This window comes from Mastigoproctus giganteus, chromosome 1 (genome assembly GCF_048544385.1).
Source record: "Mastigoproctus giganteus isolate SK-2022 chromosome 1, ASM4854438v1, whole genome shotgun sequence".
NCBI classification, from domain to species: Eukaryota; Metazoa; Arthropoda; class Arachnida; order Uropygi; family Thelyphonidae; genus Mastigoproctus; species Mastigoproctus giganteus.
In genome coordinates, this window is record NC_143575.1 from 44,222,306 (window position 1) to 44,245,918 (window position 23,613).

Sequence of the window (23,613 nt, forward strand, 5' to 3'; positions counted from 1 at the left end):
ACAAGTAGTGTGTATGCGGGGGGCATTGTCGAGGCCACGTTATGTCAAGGATCTGGGTATATTCTTACCACATGTAGGTCATATTCAAAAATTTCATTACTTCATACAGCATGTCCCACCCACTTTTTCTTACTATTGCATACACCATGAATTGTCAAACTAATGGAGTAAGCTTATCTGCGAAAAGATCTAAACCTCCCAAACACTTCCTAATTCATTTCATAAATATATGTGGTCTGAATTCCAATCCGATATTTTGTTCCGAATATTTTTCCGATATTCCCTGTCAGAGACTTGGTAATTTGGAATCTCCTCTTTTCGATCTTCTCTGGCTTAAAATCTCTCTACCTCATTTTGTCAAATTCATCTGTTGTCTCTACCGTTCTCCCAACTCCACTAATCACTTGGAGCTCTTTGACTTCCTCTCTTTGCAGCTTGACTTTCTCCAGTCTAACTTTCCTAACAGTGAGGTAATTTTCCTTCGTGATTTTAATGTTCACAACTCCAGCTGGCTTCCGTTTACTAGCCACACTGACCCAGCTGGTCGAGATGCTGAGGCTTTTGTAATTACTAATGACCTTGCACAGATTGTTCATTTACCTACAAGAATACTGGACAATCCTAACCGTACAGCCATCACGCTTGATCTTTTTCTCACAAACAACCCTTTTAAGTACACGGTCAAAGTAAGAGGTCCTTTACGTACCTCAGATCACAACTTGGTGATTGTCTCTTCTCTAATGGAGCCTCTATCTCATGGCTATTCCCAACCTTGTGTTGTTTGGCATTACAAGAATGCAAAATGGGATGACCTGTGAGATTTCTTTTCTTTGTTTAGATTACTGTTTCAAAACTTTCGATGTCAACGCTTGCTCAGATCGTGTCAGTGAAATTATTCTCGCAGGAATTGAATCCTTTATTCCACACTCCACTTTAAAATCTCGTCCTTTATCTAAACCTTGGTTTTCCAATAAATGTGCTAAGGCTGTTCAAGAGAAGAACGTTGCATATTGTAATTGGCTTGTTTCTAATTCTTCAGTTTCATTTTCTGCCTACACCAAAGCTTGCAGTTAATTGTAAAGCAGTTATTAATCAGTCCAAACTAGAGTTTGAACAGGCTTAGAGTAGAAAACTTGCTTCTTACCCTAATGGTATCCGAGCATTCTGGTCTCTTGCCAAATTTATTGGTCGCAAGTTTTGCCCTTCTCTGCTCCCACCTCTGTCCAAACCAGATTGTTCTGTTGTCACTTCAGCCAAGTATAAAGCAGACCTGCTAGCATCCCATTTTTCTTCCAACTCATGTATTAATGATCTTGGTAAAACACCTCCCACTATTCTCAACACATACCATTAAATGCCTCCTGTGGTCTTCCGTCAAAAGGATGTCAGAAGGATTTTGACGAATCTTGATGCTAAGAAAGCTCTAGGTCCCGATGGTATTTCTCCACTAGTTCTCAAAACCTGTGCTCCTGAACTTACTCCTGTTCTTTGCCGCCTTTTTTCACTTTCTTATTCCAAACTTGTTTTCCTTCCACTTGGAAATTTGCCAATATCCAGCCAGTTCCTAAAAAGGGTAAAAGGGTGACAAATCCCTCCCATCCAATTATCGTCCCATTGCAATTACTTCTACTCTTTCTAAAGTAATGGAGAAATCAATTAACCGCCAACTGTTTAAACTACCTAGAAACCTTCCGTCTGATCAATGTTCGCCAGTATGGATTCCGTCAGTGTCGATACACTGGTGATATTCTGGCTTATGTTTACCCATTTAATGATTAATTCAATGGAAAAGTTCATTGAAACACAAGCAGTTGCTCTTGACATCTCAAAGGCTTTTGATCGTGTTTGGCATAAAGGTCTTCTAAACAAGCTTCAATTTTATGGTTTGCCAACTGTGTTTGGTTATCCAGTTTTCTCTCTGATCGCTCACTTGAGTGTGATGGTAGATGGCTCTCTATCTTCTATCTTCTCCACTAATGCCGGTGTCTCTCCCAAGGTTCAGTTCTTTCCCCCACTCTTTTTCTCTTGTATATTAATGACCTTCTTCCATTGACTGGAAATCCTATCCATAGTTTTGCCGATGATAGCATGTTGCATTCCACTTTCGATTTTGAGAAACCTTGCCCAGCTCAATCAGCTTCAACTTCTCGAAAATCTGCTTCCAATTCCTTTAAATGCCAATCTCCAGGTAATTCTCCATTGGGGCAAAGACAACTTAGTTGATTTCAATCCTTCTAAAACTCAGTCTTCTTTTATATCTCGCAAAAAGGATTCTTCTGCTCCTATGCTTATCTTTGGTTACACTCCGATTTCTAGGCAAAATGATATATCTGTTTTGGGGATTTCCCTGACTTCTAATCTCTCTTGGCACATTACAAATATTGCTTTCTCTGCATCTAAAAAACTTGGTTTTCTCTTTCGCTCTTGCCGTTACATTTCTTCCAATCAGCTGTTCACTCTTACAAATCGCAAATCTACCTACCATGGAATATTGTTCCCACATCTGGGGTGGTACCCCCAAAACCTCTCTCAGACTTCTTGATTCCGTTCAGAAGAGGGCAGTTAGGTTAATTAATGATTCATCTCTAACAAAGTCTCTCCACTTACTGTCTCGTAGACTTTCTGTTTCTGCTGCATGCCTCTTCTACAGATATTTCCATGGGCACTGTTCTTCTGAATTGGCTTCTATGATTCCTGCTCTTTCTTTCAAAACAGTCCGAACACGTGCCGCCGCCAGCCAACACGCATTTACTGTCCAACTTCAAATTCACAGAACCAACTTTTCATCTTCCTCGTTTATTATTCATTCAACTGCTGTTTTCTGGAACAACATTCCTTCATACGTATTTCCTGAAAATTACAGTCTATAGAAGTTCAAGTCCAATGTCAACAAATATCTTCTTTCTTCTTCTCAACCTCCAATCCAACCACGGTACTAAGTACTATAGGTTCTAATACCTCTCTTGTTTGGAGTTTACATAAAAATAAAAAAATAATAAAAAAATGTAGTGCAAGGAAGCCACAGGCTTTTGCTGCACTGGCAAAAAAAAAAAACAAGTAGATAAGAAAATGCAAATTATATGCTTCTCTCCTCACACAGGCTGAGGGCTGATGACCCTCCTATGTGTGTGTCCTGTGGCACAATTTTAACGATCAGACACCTTTTAATTGACTGTCCAGATTTTAGCAGCACCCGTTTTACCGCTTTTAATCATCTGACTGAGCCGTATACACTCAGTCAGATTTTATCCGACAATGACAACGTGTCTGCTATTTTTAGCTTTTTGAAAGCAATAAAGGTTTTTAATCGTATTTAAAATTTATATGTTATTGTTATTTATTTATGTTTTTTTGTTTTTAGATCTGGACATGGTGGCCTAATTAATTAGGTCACTGAGATGTTAAATTTTTAGATATTACCTGGTCTTGGCGCATTATAGCCTTAGTCGCTAATGCGCCACTAAAATCCAAACCAAACAAACAAACAAACCTCACACAGGTAACTTGTAATCCAGTTGACCTTTGAATTTATTCAAACAGTATGCCTGAACTGCTGGCGAGGACATCTTGTTCCAGTAATCAATGACTCATTGGCTTAAAAAAAATTCCTACAATCTAATCAAATTCAAAGGATCTCATAATTATTATGGCTAAGAGTTTTCTTACTTCCGTAACTGCCTCCCATAATATAACTGGATAGATTCCATCCCCTACAGATGCCCTTTATATATTTAACTTCAACGATTTCTCTTCCACCCTCCACTATTATTACAAAATCAAAATTTATGACCCTAGTTTTGGAATTTTTTTGAACAGTGAGAATTCGTCCTTCATTCATTTTACTAATCCCTCTCAGAGCTTTATAAACCTCAATCAGGTAAGCTCTGAGGTGCCTGGTTGGCAAGCTCTATAGTCCACATAATTGGAGTCTTTCCTTATACTGTCGTTCTTCTGCCAATCTCACCATTCGAGTTGCCTGTCTTTGGACTCTTTCAAGAAGCTTGATGTCTTTTTCTGATGAGGACTCCATACTTGAACACAGTATTCCAAATGTGGTCTTACAATTGCCTTGTACAATGGGATTATGACCTCTTTATCTGTACATATTGATCTATATACAGTGAAACTTCTCCTAACAGATACCTCTCTTTAACGGACATCTCTCTACAACGGACATTTTCAAATTCTCCAACTCACCTCCATTGGTTTTAACGTGTTTTCAGCTTCTGTCTAGCGGACATTCTCTGTAACGGACGCGGACAGGCAATCTGCACTGTTTCGTTTAGATTAGCACTTAATTTGATCTCCCCATAACGGACAGTGGACGATTTCACGGCCCTTTTTCTAGGAACGTTTCTTCCACGTATTGCCTCAATCGTTTGTTTATTTTCTATTTCCTATTCTCTGAATTTTATCAAGGTTTACGTTGCGGTTCTAAACCCTTTTTCTAGAATTTTAAGGCACGTGTAAAACTTCTGATGAATTCGGTGTGTGCAGGGGGGGATGAATTTGGTCGGCCTTTCGTCTTTTGAGTTTGACTTTTCAGTTTTGTTCAGTGTCGTGTGAAGTGCACAATGTCTTCTCGTAAACATTTAACTTTAAAAGATAAAGTCGAACTCATTAATGCGTATGATCGGGGGAAAAATAGCGTTCGCAATCTCGCTGCAAAATTCAAAATCGGGAAGATGCAGGTAAGCGACATCCTAAAGAAAAAAAATGAACTGCTCAAACAATTTTGGCAACACGGAAATGATCAGGTTCAAAAATCATTCCCGAAAACTATTGGACTTCAAATTGACAATGTTTCGTATGAGTGGTTTTGTCGCGCACGTGCTAAAAAAATTCCCATTAATGGGCCTATTATTAGGGAAAAGTCTTTGGAGGTTGCGAAATCTATGGGAGTAAATGAGTTCAAAGCTTCTGTGGGATGGCTAGACAAGTTCAAAACTCAGCATAAAATTTCTTGGAAAACCGTAAGTGGTGAAGGTGGATCTATTGATACTGGGGTTGTAACAGAGTGGACCGTCAAATTGGAAGATTTATGTTGTGATTTTGAAGCTAAGGATATTTACAACTGTGACGAAACAGGGTTGTTTTTTAAAAGCTCTTCCTGAAGAAACAATGAGTCTAAAAAACGAAAAGTGCCAGGGCAGAAAAATTTCTAAGGAACGCTTGACTGTACTATTGTGTACAAATATGCTGGGAGACTTTGAACAACCTCTTGTTATAGGAAAACCACAAAATCCTCGTTGTTTCAAGGGCATAAAGTTGAATCTTTTGAATGTTGACTGGAAGTCTAATAAAAAAGCGTGGATGACACGAGATATCATGAGCGAATGGATAAGTCACTTTAACCAAAACATGATTCGTCAAAACAGAAAAATTATTCTTTTCACGGATAATGCATCTCACCCGCACATTGAATTGTCCAACATTCAAATCGCTTTTCTGCCACCAGACACATCTGCAGAGTGTCAGCCCTTGGATCAAGGGATAATAAAAAATTTTAAACTTCACTACAGAAAACTTGTTTTAAGACATCTCATTGCAAACATGAACAATGTAAAATGTGTGAGTGACCTTGCAAAGAAAATCAGCATCCTAGATGCGATTCAATGGATTTCCTCTTCAGTAAACCCAATTAGAAAACAAACTGTCGTGAACTGTTTTGTAAAGTCTGGCTTCTCAAACGCAAAAATTGAAGTTGTGAACAGCAATGTGGAGCACCAAGAAGAACAAGAACTTCAACATCTATTGATAATGTACGATACTTCAGCTACAAGTGACCCTGACTACAAAGATATAGACTCGAACCTCACTACAGAAGATGGTGCTCTAGATATCAACGACATTATCATCGATATTGTTCAAGAAGTTCCTCATGAGGATGAAGAAATGGAAGGAAGTCATTCCGTCGAAGAACATATTAACGACGAACCACTGATGAAAATAGAAGAAGCGCTCATACAAATCAATCGTTTAAAAATGTTTTTCGCCGCTGAAGAAGATACTGAAGGACTTTCGATGGTTTCTTCACTCCAAACAAATGTTGAAAACAAAATTATCAGCCGGAAGAAGGTGCAGAAGAAAATAAGTGATTACTGTATGTATTTTTCTTAAGATAAAGTCATAATATGGATAGCACAATTGTATGTATAATATTGTGCAAAATCTATCTGTATATAATTTAATTTTACATTAAACGTTTAACGATTTTTCTTTATCTCTTGTGTATGTAATTGTATATTATTTACAAAAATATTGTTCAAAATCTGTATATATTTTAATTTAATTTTACATTAAACGTTTAACGATTTTTCTTTCTTTCTTTTTTTTTTTCTCCCTCAGACTTCTTGTTAGCGGACACTTCTCTCTAACGGACAGATTTTCGTTCCCCATGGCTGTCCGTTAAAGGGAAGTTTCACTGTATTAATTACAATTTAGTATATATATATATATTATTCTTTAGTAATATGATAATTTATGTTGTATTTTACTTTTAATATACTTTTATAGTGGTTTTTCTTTAAATTATTTCTAGATTTTTCTGTTGTCCCGGTAGCTGTTTTAGCAATGCCCGGGTACGAACAGAGTACATATTATTATTTTATCTTTCTATTGTGGTTTATTGTGTTTATTTTCTTAATTACGGGTGTTTTCTACTCATAGGTATTATGGTTAATACATTACTGGTCTTTAAGCTAGCCTAAACTCGGTTATCTTAAATGCCCAGGGCCTATTCATTTATTATTTTTCAACTTGTTACGTATTGCTAAAGAAATTGTCATATTAATTATAGATGAAAAACTGTAGCAATACTACTTTATGACAAAATGATAAAATATTAAACATTTTTATACATTTATTGTATTACATCTTTATACATATTTGTATTACATCACATGGTCGTCAATCCCCTACTCCATCGGGGGCTTTGAGCGGATTGACGGTCCATTCGATGTAATGCATTACTTACTTACCCGTTTCTGTTTGTATCTATCACAGCTTTGCTATTTTGTCCGATACTGAATTCTAAGTTTCTTTTAAATTCCCATTTTTGTCCCTTTCCCATTGCTATTAGTTAAATAGGTATTATTTATTATAAATTTATTATGAACCGAATTAATACCCCATAATTTCTACAGCAACTGTGATAGAATACACAAAGCCCAACGGGTGAGTTTTTTTTAAAAAATTGCAATAACTTTACTTACTTGATGTGTATAAGTGGAGGTCGTAGTGTCGAATCAGGAAAGTTTCCCATCCTACTTGATGTGTTTCGGTGGAGGTCGTCGAGTCGAAAAAGGAATGTTTCGCACCCATAATACCTATGAGTAGAAAACACCCGTAATTAAGAAAATAAACACAATAAACCACAATAGAAAGATAAAATAATATATATATATAAACCTTAAAATTATTTCAAAAACTAACCTGCAATGAAGAACTTTGATAATACACAGCCACATGCTGTAGTCTCGATTCCAGTTTTTGAGTATTTAAATTATCTAAAATTTAATATTAACCATGGAGTGGTTAGCGTTAAATTATACACTCGGTGATCACTGAATTATCACCAACACATCTGTAATGGACTGTGCTGCTTACTCAGAGTATTGAGAAGTGGATGCTAGAAGTTTATCAAACTCGAACAGGAGCTAAATGATTTTGTAATAATAGAGTGGAAGAGAAATCGTAGAAGTTAAATATATAAAGGGCATCTGTAGTGGATGGAATCAGTCGGTTATATTATGGGAGGCAGTTAAGGAAGTAAGAAAACCCTTAGCCATAATAATTATGAGATCCTTTGAATTTAGGCAAAGTCCCTGTTAACTAGAGATGTGCAAAGGTATCACCATTTCACAAAGGGGGGATCAAATGGTGACAAGAAATTACAGACCTGTCACGTAATATGTCACTGGTTAAAGAAGTAAGGCAGGCCCATCTAGAGAGGAGTGTAGTTATACTTGGGTACTGTTGGATACTATAATGCCAGTGACAAAGAAACTGGATATAAAAAATAATTTTGATATTATATACAGTCAATCCTCGTACAGCACGATAGTTGTGTTCCTAGAAACCCTCGTGCAATCTAAACAACAGGCCCTATGGGAAAAATAGGGTTAGGTGGCGCCCACCCAAGATTGAACACACATTTGTAACCAAAACATTACCAAACACAATAAATTATAATAAAATATTGCTAATGCTTTTGCTTCTATCGTAAGCAAACTTGTTTTTTGTTTGATTTTCTATCCAACAGATGACAGCCGTTCCATCTCTTCCAATTCTTTGTGTCTTAATCTAATGGATTTTAATTACACTTTGAGTTGTTCCTGCTATGAAAGTTGTTTTTATTTTCTCTACATTCTTTGTAATTCTCGGCGTTGCCTCATTTAGGCCTGTAGCATGTGTAATATCAAATGGTCTTTCATTTCTCTCAAAGCGTTTCACAATTTCATATTTTTTCTCTATCTACAGAGGCGGACAGGCCATAAGCCTTACCGGGGAAACCCCGGAGGCCGGTGTGATTTTGGCCATAAACGCTAGTGTGAGACCACTTCAAATTTTCCCGGGTAAGAATTTTTGACCCAGTCCACCTCTGTTTATCAATATTGCTTTTCTTTTTCTCTCTGAATCTGTAGTGTCTTCACCAGGACGCTTCCTTTTCACACCTTTTAAGTATTTTACTCAATTTTAGGGAATAAAGCACAATTACAAAATGAGGAGGCACGCTTGATACACGTAAACAAAGCTGCGTGTGTGTGTGTAGCAACTGAATAAACAACACAGTAAAGGCAGAGACACGCTATGAACACCTCACTAGCTCACATTTTACTAAAGCACATTTCTGGGGATTACTACCATAAAACAAAAACAATTTCTAGTTGCATTCCTTCTACTGGAATCTGTTATAAACTGGTAGTAAACTCGATCTAATTGCATTTGCGATAATACCAATAGCTGGAATTGTGTGGGTTTTTACGTTATTATGGTGAAATGTCTTTCCCCTTCACTGATATAAAAAACATAAATACATTTTCAGAATCTTCCTTCATTCCTATCGTGTTGCGACATTCTTCTTTCGACTTGGTTCAACTGACAAAGGCGAATCGTGCATAAGCAAATTCGGTTTGTGTTATATACAATATCGTTCCCCTATTTATAAATCGTGTGTGATCGAATTTGTGTAGTGTAAACACGTGTTATACGAAGACTGACTGTACTTTGATTTCAGGAAATTGTTAGATACTATTGCACATAAGAAACTGCTTTAAAAATTGGAGCAGTGTGGCATTAAGTGAAAGTTGCACTGTGGATAAAGGGATGGTTGAGTGGGAGAAGGCAGATTGATTATGGTGGACACTGCTCTTCATGGATAATGTTATTAGCGGACTCCCACAGGATTCAGTGCTGGACCCATTGTTGTCGGTATTTATGAATGACATTGATAAAGGTATATGATGCCTAATTTCTAAGTATGCATATGATACAAAGGTTGGCAGGGTGGTTAAAGCTGCTGCAGCAGGATCTAGAAAATTTGGACAGATGGGCTAAGAAATGGAAATTGAAGTTTTACATTGAAAAATGCAAAGTACTGCATGTTTACCAGTGAACGCAGAGTAATGTACCAGCTGTGTTGTTCCAACCTCATGGTAATGGAAGATGAAAAGAATTTAAAGCTTTGACAAAACCCCATGAGCTGCCAGGACAACTCATGGGGTTTGTCAATCATTTATGGGAATTTTTCAGGCAGGGATAAGGAGTTGATTATTCCATTGTATAAAGCAATGCTCATGCCATGTCTTAAGTACACTGAAATCATGGGAACCCTACCTAATAACAGTTCATCTGACATCTATTTAGGCCTAAATCTTGAACAATATCTTAGTTGGTATGAAAATTCTAGTAGCTTCCAAGATTATTTCTTTGCATGCTTCTAATTTTGAATTTGCTGTTGGTAACATCATCAGTTGGTCCCACCGTATAGAATTTAAATACTGTCTCAGACCACCATAGTCACCTTTACGAAAGCAACAGCCCTTCAATTTACCCCTGATGGTAGTTAACTCTTTGAGTAAATCCCACTTCAGCACACTGTGATCACTGCCACCTAGTGGTTCCTTTATCTGCAGATTCTTGATGCATGAATAATCATTATTGATAATCAGATCAAGAGTATTACTCCCTCTAGTTGATTCCCAAACATGCTGCTGTAGAAAATAATCATCCAATAAATCCACAAAAGCCTTGCTAGTGTGTGAGTGACCAACCAACAAGTTCCAGTCTATATCTGGGAAATTAAAATCCCCCATTATAAGACACTCTGATTTACTGACCCACTCTATTTCTCTGCACAATTGTTCATTATACTCATCAGATTCATTAGGCCTATAACACACACCTACTCTCATTTTTCCTTTCTCAGTGATTATGTCACACGAAACAGACTCAACATTGCATTGTCAACCAACATCAATTGGATGCACTTCCTTAAATTTTTGTGTTTCTTAACTAACAGCATAACCCCTCCTCCCTTCCTGTCCTGTCTATCCTTTCTGTACACATTGTACTCCCCAAATTCCAATTCTGCACTGCTTATGTCTGTGTGACACCACGTCTCTGATATCCCAACAGTATCTGCCTTTGATGTCTTGACTAGTACTTTAAGCTCATCAAATTTATTTACTATACTCCTAGCATTGTTGTACATGCAAGTATACATGCACCTGTACAGGTCATGTATACTTGTCATGTATACTACCCTAACACAGCCGATGTATTTATTTGTTCCACTATGACTCTCAGCAGTCCTGGAAATCCCCATTGCCTTGCTTTCCAGGCTGCAGCCTGAGCAGCAGCCTTGCTTTCCAGGCTGCTGCTCAATTGCATTTCAATAGAAGCAGTACAAGAATCACTTTCACCTCTGCCTGTGGCTACTCTTAATCTATTAGTCCATGTATCCCCCCCCCAAGCTAGCAGTTTTCCGACACACCTAACTCTGCCTTAATAGCATCCACAAATATTCTTGCACCCTTTCTATTTAAGTGTATCCCATCCCTGTAGAAGCAGTCTCTCCTGTTAACAAGCACAGACCATGCTTAGAAAAATTCTATCCCGTGCGCCTTGCACAATCTCTCCAGGGCCAAATTGATTGACATTATATACTCTCTTTATCGTGCCTGGGCAGAATTACAGATACTTTCAAATTCAACCCTAACTCATGGCTTTTTTTTTTTTTCAGTGTACTTGACCTGTACTTGTTAAGTAATTCCGCCGGTCTCCTACTCTTAATATCATTAATGCTAACGTCTACAACAATATCACCCTTTGTGCCTTTAAAAGATGATATCTGCTCTACAACATCATCAACCTTTGCCCCTGGCAGACATACCCTGGTCCTGTTACACCTAGCAGATTTCTTCCTCTCTCCCGAAGGTGAAATGGCCCTCAAAGAAAGGGATTTCGGGATGTTGTGAATATAAAGAAAAACATAACCTCTGAATTGAATGTCATCCCATAGGATGCCTATGCTGACTCTTTTCAGAAACTGTTAAGAATGGTGCAGTAAGTGCATTTGATTAGGCGGTGATTGAATTGAATGATTACTTTGAATAAAAAAAACATTTTTGAGCTTCTTCACTTTGTGTTATTTTTATTGTACCAGTCGTGGAACTTTATTGCCACACCATATATATATACATATATATATATGGTGTGGCAATAATAATATTTAAGTTTGTAGGTAGAGAATATAAAGTTAGGCAGAGAATGGCAAAGTGCTAACAAAATTGAAATTGAAATTCAGAGAACAGAGAAGGTACCGAAGATAATAAAGATAATAAGAGGTACTTAATGCTGTGTATCCGATGACCTTGGGCGCCTTCTTCCGGGGTTAGTTGCCAAAATCAAATGAAAAAATGACAATAAGTAAGTAAAGCCTCTGTTTCTGACATGAAATGTACACAGCATGGGGTACACATGAAAAGTCAGTAATGCACATAAGGGTTAAAATTTAAATTTAAATCATAAGGCTTGTGTATATTTCATGGCTGACCCGACAGAGGCTGAAAGTAATATATATATATATATATATATATAATAATATAATATATAAAAGATTGTATTAAAGAGTAAAAACAGAAAACATCAGAGAGTTAAATAAACTGGATATGGCAAATGCACCGAAGCGCATTTGCCATAGTGTTGCTTGCATTGGCATTTATATATATATATATATATATATATATATATATATATATAATTGGCATTATTTTAAATTTAAATTGGAATTATTATTATTATTATTAATTGTATTTAAAGTTCTAAATTATTTGGGGACTGTTGGCTACAGTTTCTGTCTAGTTACCTTTACTTCCCTCTCCTTGTTGAATTATTTTTTATGTTTAACTTTCACTCTACTATTTTTTGCCATACTACTGGCTTACGTTTTATTTTTATATGAATTATCAGTTTTATACATATACAGTGGATTCCGGTTATTTGGGCCACCGGTTAATCGGGGCAGCCGTTTATTTGGGGCAAATCTTAAAAAACAGAAACCAATCGAGAAAATAGCCAGGGCTTACTTCGCTTAATTGGGACAGCATACCGTTTAATCGGGGTAGAAGACCGCAGCACTGGAGATTACCCTATGATTGTCTCCGACGGTACCACATGGTTCGGTCGAAATTCTGGAGGTCACAACCATAAATCAATAAAAACAATTAGCAGTCACCTGTTTATTGGGCTTTTTTGTTAGTGAAATCTATCATAAACGGATAGTAAACTCAATCTTATTGAATTTGCAATAATACCGACAGCTGGAATTCTGTGGGTTATTATGGTGAAATGTGTTTACACTTCCATGAAATCTTCAATCATATAAAAAAATGAATTTTAAGATCTTCTCTTCATTCCAATTTTTAAAGCTTTGTAACTTGTTACTCCGTTCTCACTTGTGCGTATCGTGTTACTTGCAATTTGTGTGCGCCGTGTTACTTGCAATTTGTGTGCGCCATGTTCTTTGTTATTGATTGCTTATCTTTTTACTGTTTTAAATTTTAACCACAAATGTCAGTGAACAGAAATGTCAACTAGTTCGTATGTACATATTACAGTACGTATTAATTATTCCGATTATCACGTATATTCTTCCGATTTTCACTTATTTAATTTTTTAATTGGTAAGGTAATAAAGGGTAAATTTGTGCTTAATATATCTTTGCTTTTATAGCCTGTGGATAATATTCCTCCTATTTTCGCTAATTAGAATCGCTGTTTAATAGAATTAAAATTCAATTAGTAAAAGTGATCACCATGACCGGCGCTTACTACACATCGTATAGTGAATGGTACTTTACTATGGTGAGTTCGTCGTAACGTGATTTGATTGTGCACTGAACCAGTTGTAAAGGGGGGGGATACATTGTATTTTTAACTATTTATGTGAAACTTCGGATATTTGGGGCAGCCGCTTAATCGGGCCAAAATGCACTAGTCCCGATGTGTCCCAAATAACCGGAATGGACTGTATATAGCATGGGGAAGGGAGGGGAGAAGTTGAAAATAATTTATGCAGAAGTGCTACACTGAGATTGTCTGAAGTGTTGCTAAGAATATGAGCTACTTGGTTATTATACTTTTTTGCATACTTTATGCTAGTTTTCTCTTTATGTAGGATACACTGTGCAGTATTATGTACTGTATGTCACCATGTAACAGTGCAGTCATATTGAAAATTCACTACTGTCCCTTTCAGCTGAAAGTTGCCTCTTGATGGATTGTTAGACTCATGCACCACTTAAAAACTTATCTGGAATACCCATCTAAAAGAACAAAAAGTTAAGAGCTAGATTTCGTCTTTTCTCTTTGCTAACAACTGCAGTAGGCTGCAAAAGTGTGCCTGATCCAACTATGATCAAGTTCTTCTGAGGATGTCAGATTTGGAAAGTTTTATTATATTTAACCCTGAGAGAGATGTTAATTGCTTATATATGTTGATATAATCTGGATGTTACTGTTTAACATTAAACAAATGTTTTCATCCTCTGTGTATTGTTACTATCATGGAAATGATTTTGTTAAAATTACAAAGAATAATTTCTTCGCACAACTGTAACCATGACCACCAAATACAGAAGATGCAGAAAGGTCAGGGAATGATCACTGCATATCCCCGGAGCAATGTGGTATTAGTTGCTAATGCTCCTAAAAACCAAATAACAACTGCAACTGTTTTATAGAACCAAAGAATCAAGATTTACGCATGTGTATTTACATGCACAACATATCTGTGTAATTTTGTGCTATATGCCTAGTTTGTCATAATCTTCTGTGATTTGAATTAATTTTATTTTTTATTTCCAGCTTCTTGTTGAAAAGCTCATGAAGTGTAAGAATGAAAAAGAAAAAATAAGTATAAAGAAAGTAAGTAACAACTAGTTTTATTTACAGAATAAATATAGAAGAATAAGAGAAATTTACCTCAATATGATATGTAGAACACTTCAGTATGGTACTTTCCAGAAATTAAAACGAATATAATATTAACGCAAAATTATTACAGTAAAAAATAATAAATTGAAAAACAATTAAAAAATCAGTTGAACACAATTTAAAAAATTAATTAAAAAATTAAAAGAAGTTTAATGCAAATTTTGAAAACTATTTTCCTTTCTCACCAAGATGTTCAAGAAATCCCATAATTTTGTGTATAGATAGGCTATGCCTGTAGAGGAAGGAAATGAATGAAATAGTCAACAAGAGTTTAAAATGTGAATTTGATAGTATAAACCGGAGCTATGATGCTCAGTACGATCTACGTTGATTTCAATATTTGTAGAAAAATAAGAGAAATTTACCTCAATTGAGGTAAATTTACTATGGTGTTACTGCCACCTCTCAGCCCATCTGCCCAACTTTTCTAGATCCTGTTGCGGTAGCATACTGTCATTAATGTTATTAAGGACCCTGCCTACCTTTTATCAACTGCAAGCATGGACATTAAGCCTGATATACCTTCATCAGTATCAGTGATAAATATGGAAAACAACAATGGACCAAACACAGAACCCCGGGAGACATCACTAATAGCATTAGTCCATGATGAGCAGTGTCCATTGATTACCACTTTGTCTTCTTCCACTGAAGTATGCTTTTATCCACAGCAGGCACTTGCCCTTAACGCCAAACTGCTCCAACTTATACAGTAGACTTCCATGTGCAACAGTATCAAAAGCTTTCCTAAGATCCAAGTATATGATATCAAAATTATTTTTTGCATTCAGTTCCTTTGTGACCATGTCATAGTATCCAATCAAATTGGTCAGACAAGACTTTTCCTTAACAAACATATACTGTGTCTGAACTCTAACTACAGCAGCCTCGTCTAGATAATTGTGCAATGCATCTTTCATGATGGCAACTCCATTATTTTCCCCAGAAGAGAAGTTCAACTAAAGGCCTGTAATAATTTGGGTCACCTGCTGATCCCCGATTTGTGAATTGGGGATGCATTTGCACATCTCAGTCCATGGGATCTCCCCTAAATCTAAGGATGCTCTCATAATTACGGTTAGGGATTTGCTTACTTCCTTAGCTGCCTCCTTTAATATAACTGGATAGATTCCATCCACCTCAAGTGCCTTTCTGATGTTTAACTTCAACAATTTCTCCTCCACTTTGCTCTCAGTTATTACAAAATAATTTGGCTGCTGTTAGAGTTTGATAAGCTTCTGGCTTCCACTTCCCTACAGAATTCATCATATGCAAATGTAGAGGCAAAATACTCATTACGTTTGTCAGCTACCTGAGCAGGATCATCAACAGGCGAACCATCAATATCAAGTGGACCAGTCTGATTCATCCCCTTCCTTCTAGAGTTTACATAAGTAAAGAGCTCTTTGCTGTTTTTCTTTGCATCCTTTACCAAAGATTTCTCATAATCTGCATTTGCTTGCCTAAACTTGATTACAGACTGGCTTGTCTACCATAGGCTTCTGTATCTCTGATATCGTCATCATCATCAGCCATTTTCAATCCACTGCAGGATGAAGGCCTCTCCAGGAACTTTCCAGTTCCTTCTGTTTTGAGCATTGGCCATCCATTTACTACCCACAAACTCATGAATTTCATCTATCCATCTCTGCCTTTGTCTTCCAGGTTTTCTTCTAGCTCCTTTTGGGTACCATTCTGTTATTTTCTTAGTCCATCTGTCATCATGTCTTCGAGCTATGTGTCCTGCCCAAGACCATTTTAGTTCTTTAGTTTTGATAAGAATGTCCTTTACTTGAGTTTGCTGCCTAATCCATGTGTTTCTCTTCTTATCTAATAGTCTGATTCCCAATATAATTTGTTCCATTCTTCGCTGTGTAGTTCTCAGCTTCTCTTCCATTCTTTTGGTGAGTGCCCAAGTTTCACTTCCATAAGTCAAGGTGGGGAGTATACATTGGTTCATTATTTTACGTTTAAGACAAACTGGGATATTGCTCTTCAGTATGTGACTATATTTCCTGAATGCTATCCATCCAAAATTTATTCTTCTCTTGACTTAAAGCCATTTATCATTATTACAGCTAATAACTTGTCCCAGATAAGTATATGACTCCACCTTTTCAATTACTGCTCCTTCAATCATTATGTCCCTTTCTGTGGCATACTTGTTCATTATTACTTTTGTTTTAGCCATATTCATCTTTAGTCCAAAATCTTTACTAACGGTGCATAACTGATTAAGATATTCCTCTAATTCTTTGGATCGTGGCTTATGACCACAATGTCACCTGCAAATTGTAAATGGTTTAGGTACTCTCCGTTCACATTGACTCCTTTCTGCGACCAGTGTAATCTTCTGAAAGCTTTCTCAAGGGCAGCAGTAAACAGCTTTGGAGATATTGTGTCTCTTTGTCGAACTCCTTTTTCGATTTTAAATTTCCTACTGTCATTGTCTAGTCTAATAAAGGTAGCATTCTCATATATTTTCTTCAAAGTCATAATATTTTGGGTATCTATGCCTTGTCTTTCCAGTGCCCAAAACATTGCCTTATGCTGTATGGAGACAAATGCCTTTTCATAATCCACAAATGCCAGGCATAATGGTGTTTTATATTCATTTGCTTTCTCCATTAGCTGTGATATTACATGAAGGTGATCCATAGTTGTGAATCCTGTCCTAAAGCCAGCTTGCTCTTTCGATTGATTCTCATCAAGTATTCTTTCTAATCTGTTAGTAATGACCGTTGTGAACAACTTTTAGAAGTGGAATAACAAGCTAATTGGTTTATAATTTCCAATTTCTGATTTATCTCCTTTCTTATGCAGCAAAACTATGATTGCATTATTCTACTGCTTAGACGTCACACCTTTTCTAATGCACTTTGTGAAGACCCTTGCCAGTTTTTGTGTTATGTCTCTTCCTCCCAATTTTAACAACTCTACAGTAACTTCATCTTCCCCCAGGGCTTTCTGATTCTTCCTTTTCTTAAATGCATGTTCTACATCATCAGGAAGAATATCGGGTATGTTGTATGTGTTGCTAATTTGCAATCCATCTTCCCCACTACTGGCATCATTCCCTTGCTCCTTGTATAATTCTCTATAGTAGTCTTCTGCTATTTGAATTATGCCTTCTCTCCTGTTTATAAGTATACCCTCGCTATTTTTCAGTATCATTTGTCTTTCTGTATTACTGCTCACGGCAGCTGATTTAAGTCCTTTGTTTTCTCTTAATGCCTTTTCTACTTTTCTTGTGTTAAGTCTTCTTATGTCCTCTCTGAGTCTCCTTTTAATAGCTTTGCATAACTCAGTATGCTCAATTTTCTCCTTGTCAGTGTTTATCTTGCTCTTCATTTGTTGCCTTCGGTTCATCATAAGTGTTTCTTGACAAATTTTTTCTTTGATTTCTTTTTCCCTATAGATTTCTTGGGCTTTATCACTTTCAGAAAGTTGTAATATTCCTCGTCGATATCTTGGTCCTGAGCAGTCTGCAGAAGCTCAAACTTGTTCTTAACTTCCAGTACATACTGCTTTTTCTCTTTCTTCAGTTATCTCAAAGACCTTCATATTATTTACTCGAGTCAGTTTTTTCCTTTCCTGCATCTATATCAAGTGTGCATCTTACCATTGTCATCACTTCCAACATTAACCTTATTCAGGACGGTAACATCATTCACGATATATCTTCTGTTAGTGAGGATGAAGTCTATTTCATTAGTTGTTAATCCATTTGGACTCTTCCATGTCCAATTTTTTTACACCCTTTTCTTGAAAAAGTGTTCACTACTGACAATCCTCGAGATTCTGCAAATTCCACAAGTCTTTCACCTCTTTCATACTTTCACCAATTCCAAAATTTCCTATAGTTCCCCTTTCTGCACTGTTTTGTCTTTTTTCAACCTTAGCATTGAAGTTCCCCATAATAATAGTGTAGTGGGTTTTGTGCTCATCTAGAAGACTCAATTTCGGTGTACATTTTTTCAACCTCTTCATCATCATGGCGCGATGTTGGTGTATAAATCATTATAACCTTTAGCTTTTACCGCTTAGAAATCTTGAGTATTAGTCTTGACATCCTTGGTGATGTACTTTTGAATTCCAAAATGTTGTTTTTTAAATCTTTATGGACCAGAAACCCAACTCCACCTTTACTCCTTTCACTTTTTCCATTGGTGTACAGCAGATTTCCACTTGATAAACTTATAAGTGATTCATTTCTTCTTCTCGTTTCAGCCAAACCGATGATATTCCAATTCACATTTTCTAATTCCTTTTCCAGCTCTAATATCCTGTCTTCACCGATGAGTGATCTTACGTTGTAACAGGCCAAGTTCAGTTTCCGTGCATGGCAGCCTGGTCGTACCCAGAGATTCTTAGCACCCTCTGCTTCCACTCTGATCCTCTCGCTGCCGTAAGAGGGGGAGTGAAAGCTGCTGGGGACTGAGGGCCATTTGTTTTGTCGCGCTGTCATATGCTGGAGGGTTTGGTCTTTTCCTCTTCACGCTGACCAGGCGTCTTGAAGACGCCTGGTTAGCATGGGTTGCATATAAATTATCAGAGATAATTTATATGCAACCCATGCATTTTTCTTCTCTACCACGAGTGTCATTAGTTTATTTGACATCCATTTAGGCCTAAACCTTGAACAGTATTTCTTAGTTGGCATGAAAAGCCTAGTAGATTCTTAGATTAATACCTTGAATCCTTCCCATTTAGAATTTGCTGTTGGTAACATCATCAGTTGATCCCACTGTGTAGAATTTAAAAACTGCCTGAGACCACTGTAGTCACCTTTACGAAAGCAAAAACCCTTCCCTTTACTGTGAGGCATAGTATTTACATATTTTAGTAAATCCCACATCAGTACAATGTGATCATTACCACTTTGTGGTTCCTTTATCTGCAGATTCTTAATGCATGAATAATCACTACTGATAATCAGATCAAGCGTATTACTTCCTCTGGTTGCCTCTTGAACATGCTGCTGTAGAAAAGTCATCCAATAAATCCACAAAAGTCTTGCTAGTGTGCGAGTTACCAATCCACCAGTTCCAGTCAATATCTGAGAAGTTAAAATCCCCATTATAAGACATTCTGGTGTACTGGCCCACTCAGTTTCTCTCTTTGTTTGTTGTACTCATCAGAGTATATTTAAATGTGTCCCATCCCTGTAGAACTAGTCTTGCCTGTTAACAAGTCTCACATAAGTCCTGTTAACAAAATAAAAAGCCGAGTGGGTAAAGTACCTGCCCGGCAACCCAAAGGTCGCGGGTTCGATTCCCGCCTCGGGCTTGGATCAAAGTACTGCAAAAACCTTGGGAGGTGCAATATGGCCACAGAAGCCGATGCGCCAACAACTACCAAATCAAAAAAAAAAAAAAAAAATGTTAACAAAATAGTCAAACTAATAGAACAAACCTGTTTTCTAAGAGAGCTACACCTCCCAAAAACTTCCCAGTTCATTTCACAAATATTCTTGGTCTCATCTCTAGTCTCAATTTTCATTTCCATCCATATATCTTCTAAGCTCCACTTAATTTTTCAGACAATCTAAATTATCAGTTGTCTCAATCACTATTCATCTTACTTTCCCTAATGAATCACTCTGATTACTTTTGCATACAAGGTGGTACTTATGCATATATCTACTCTGATATTCATTGTCAGAGACTTCATCATTTGGATTCTCCTCTTTTTGATTTCCTCTTGCTTAAAATTTATATACTCCTTTCTGTCAAATTCATCTGTTGCATATATTTTCCAAACCTTGCTAATTACTAAGAATTTTTTAAATTCTTTTCTTTGAAAATTGTAGTTTCTCTGCTCTAACTTTTTTACCAGTAAAGTATTTTTCTTGATGATTTTAATGTTCTCGATTCCATCTTGCTACATACCCAGCTTGGTAGATGCCCAGGTTTGCAATTACAAAGGGAAGCTACCCGAACTGCTCATTTAGTTGCTATATTACCAGACAGTTCTAACCTATACCCAACACTCTTGATCTTTTCCTCAACACTAACCCTTCAAAGCACATGGTTGATGTTAGTGATTCACTATAAACAGCAGATTACAACTTAGTGATGGTCTCTCTTCTCCAACTGGAGTTTTTTTTTTCTCCATGGCTAGTCTCAGCCATGGAGAAAAACACATTTTATAGCATTGAAAGAATGTGAAGTGGAATGATTTATGATTTCTATTCCTCTTTTTCTTGGTTGAATTATTGATTTAAATCTTCCAATTCTAATCTTTGCTCAGATCATGTCATTTAAATCATTCTCATATGGATGAAATCCTTTATTCTACCTTCCACCCTAAAATCAGATTTTTTTTATCTGACCTTTGCTTTCCCAATAAATGATCAAAGGCTATTCAAGGTAAGAACATTTACATGTTGCATTTCACTTGTGTCCAAATCACCATTTTTGTTTTCTGCCTAGTCTAAAGCCCAAAACAGTTTGTAAAAGTTATTAATACTGTAATACCCCGAAGTTACGCAATAGGTGGGTCCGACGAAAATTGCTTAAGTCGAATTCGCGTAAGTCGGGGTAAAACTTTGCATAAAAATACATATAAATTTTGTTTAATTGGGACCAAGGACTAACAAAAACACTAGTTTAGAAGAAAAATATTTAATAAAATTGCAGTTCTTTATACATATTAATACAAAATATGTATTAAAAAAATAAATGAGTTACGTAAAAAAGTTATTTCGATGGCTTCATAAAATCTAACAAATTCGTCTGACGACACAGCACCTTCTTTTTTTCACGCAGAATTTCTTCGTAGCAAGCTAATAATTTTTTTATTCCTTGCTTTGTAGCTATAACGCGTTCTTCGTTGGAGTCTGTGTTCTAAAATTTTTAAGCCCTTTTCAATTGAGCTGAGACCTTCTGTCAAGCTTGCAATTGTCATGTGCTTTTCTGGGGAAACTGGGTCTGAAGTGTCGGATAGTTCAGTGACGTTTTGCTCACACATCTCTATGAGCTCATTCATTGTCAGCTCCTGACTATGTGAATCCAACAGCTCATTGACATCATCACCATTGACTTCCAAATCTAATTGCCTGGCAAGATTAACAACTTCTTCTATCACATGCGCAACATGATCAGTTTCTGGAGGCACCTCCGTAGCCAGGTGGGAAGGAGCAGCAGTGCGTAGCACACGCTTCTTGATTAGACCGGGGTTCGAACCTGTCACCACTAAATACGGAGGATGTGGAAAGGTCAGGGAATGACCACCGCATATTCCCGGAGCGATATGGCCTTAGTTGCTAATGCTCTTAAAAACCAAATAACAACAACATCAGTTTCTGGCGTTGTTTTCCTCACGTTTTTGAAAAAAAAATGGACAAAGTTTCTTCCAGACACTATTCAATGTTTTTTTGTGAATTTCATCCCAAGATTCTTCAATGATTTTTACAGCATCTAAAATATTGAATTGTATCCAAAAATCTTTAACAGATATCTCACTATTTTGTCTCATAGCTTCATTCAGACGTGCAAACGAACACCTCGCTTAGTAAGCCTTGAATGTTTTGATGACTCCCTGGTCCATCGGTTGAAGCAGGCTGGTTGTGTTTGGAGGCAAGAACACAACTTTCACACGTGAGTCAAAATTAATTAGGGTGGCAGGAGGGTGACCGGGTGCATTGTCAATAAGAAGCATCACTTTAAATGGAATCTATTTAAACTTGCAATAACGTTCGACTTTGGGTATGAAGTGGCGACCAAACCAGTCCTCAAAAATGGAAGCTATCACCCAAGCTTTATGATTTGACTTCCAAATCACTGGTAAGCTAATTTTAGATATACACCAAACGAAAAAATCAAGAACCGCATAACTCTGAGTTCGCATAAGTCGGGGTATTACTGTAGTCCAAATTTGATTTTGAATAGACTGTCTTAGGACCCTTGCTTCTTGTCAGAATGGTAGTTGAACCTTTTATTCTTTGACCAGAGCTATTAGATAACTTATGTCCATCCAAACTTCCATCTTCTCTGTTGCAACCTGATTGTTCCTCAGCTAAAGGTAAAGCTAACTTATTAGCATCCTACTATAACTCTTGCATCAATCATTTTGATAAATCACCTCCTACCATACCAAACCAAACACATTCCAGTTAATGTCTCCTTTTAAATAATATTGATGTCTGGGTTCCTGATGGCATTTCTCCGCTTGTTTTCAAAACCTGTGCTCCACAGATTCAGGTGGACAGTATTGTTGTTGTAGACTCTGTGGTTTCACCCATTTTCCACAAAGTCCTCTGTACTGGGCATAGCCAAAGTCATTACTTCCAGCCAACAACAGAAGGAGAAAACTTGTTCTGCCGTTGGCCGGACCCAATGGGCGTATAGCAGCCAGGGTGTTCCAGACACCAGACAAAGATCTAGCGCTCCCCGACCCCCCATCCCTAGCTGCGTGGAAGCATGGCACATTCTACTATCGATGACTGTTTACTGGGGTCCCAGGGTAGCTGAGGGTCCCAAGTAGTAAGTGAAAGGAGTTGGTGATAGTGGGAGAAGTTGGGGTCTGGAGAAGGGATAAGAGGATAATAAGTTGGGAATGAGAGAAGGCATTCCCTAGAAAACTAAGTGATGAGAGTAGTAACAGATTACAGATTGTAGTGATGGACAGTGAGTAGCCAGGTGGGCAGGAGCAGTAGTGCATAGCACACGCTTCTTGATTAGACCAGGGTTTGAGACCGTACCCACCAAATACGGAGGATTCGGCAGGTCAGGGAATGACCACTGCATATTCCCAGCCTGGATAAAGGGTGAGGGTTGGCGTCAGGAAGAGCATCCGGCCGTAAAAATTGCATGCCAAAACAATAAAAAAATGCTGACCCCATATCCAGAGAGGGTTGAACTGTTACACTATCTCCTAAAGGGTAGGACAGTGGTTCCCAACCTTTTTTGATTCGCCCTTTTCAACATAATGTTTATATTGGAACCAATGGAGTTTGTCTGATGTGTGCTTGCTATATAAGAGCGCGTGACCCAAAAAACAAGTAAATATAAATTTTGAACTGAACTGCATTAATTAATATTAAACTATTTGTAGTTTATAAAAATATACCTATGTAAATCTAAGCAGATGCCATTAAAAAAAAAAAAAAAA

The 23,613-nt window shown here is 37.1% G+C and overlaps 1 protein-coding gene across 2 annotated transcripts in view; it reads left to right on the forward strand.

Annotated features, from left to right (window-relative positions):
- The window catches only part of swm (Zinc finger protein swm), a 370,487-nt gene that overhangs the window by 286,440 nt on the left and 60,434 nt on the right, over positions 1–23,613 (forward strand). For both annotated transcript variants that reach the window (XM_090372448.1, XM_090372445.1), the window contains one exon: positions 14,371–14,430. In XM_090372448.1, the coding sequence (XP_090228574.1) occupies positions 14,371–14,430 (60 nt within the window). The remainder of the gene's footprint in view (positions 1–14,370; positions 14,431–23,613) is intronic.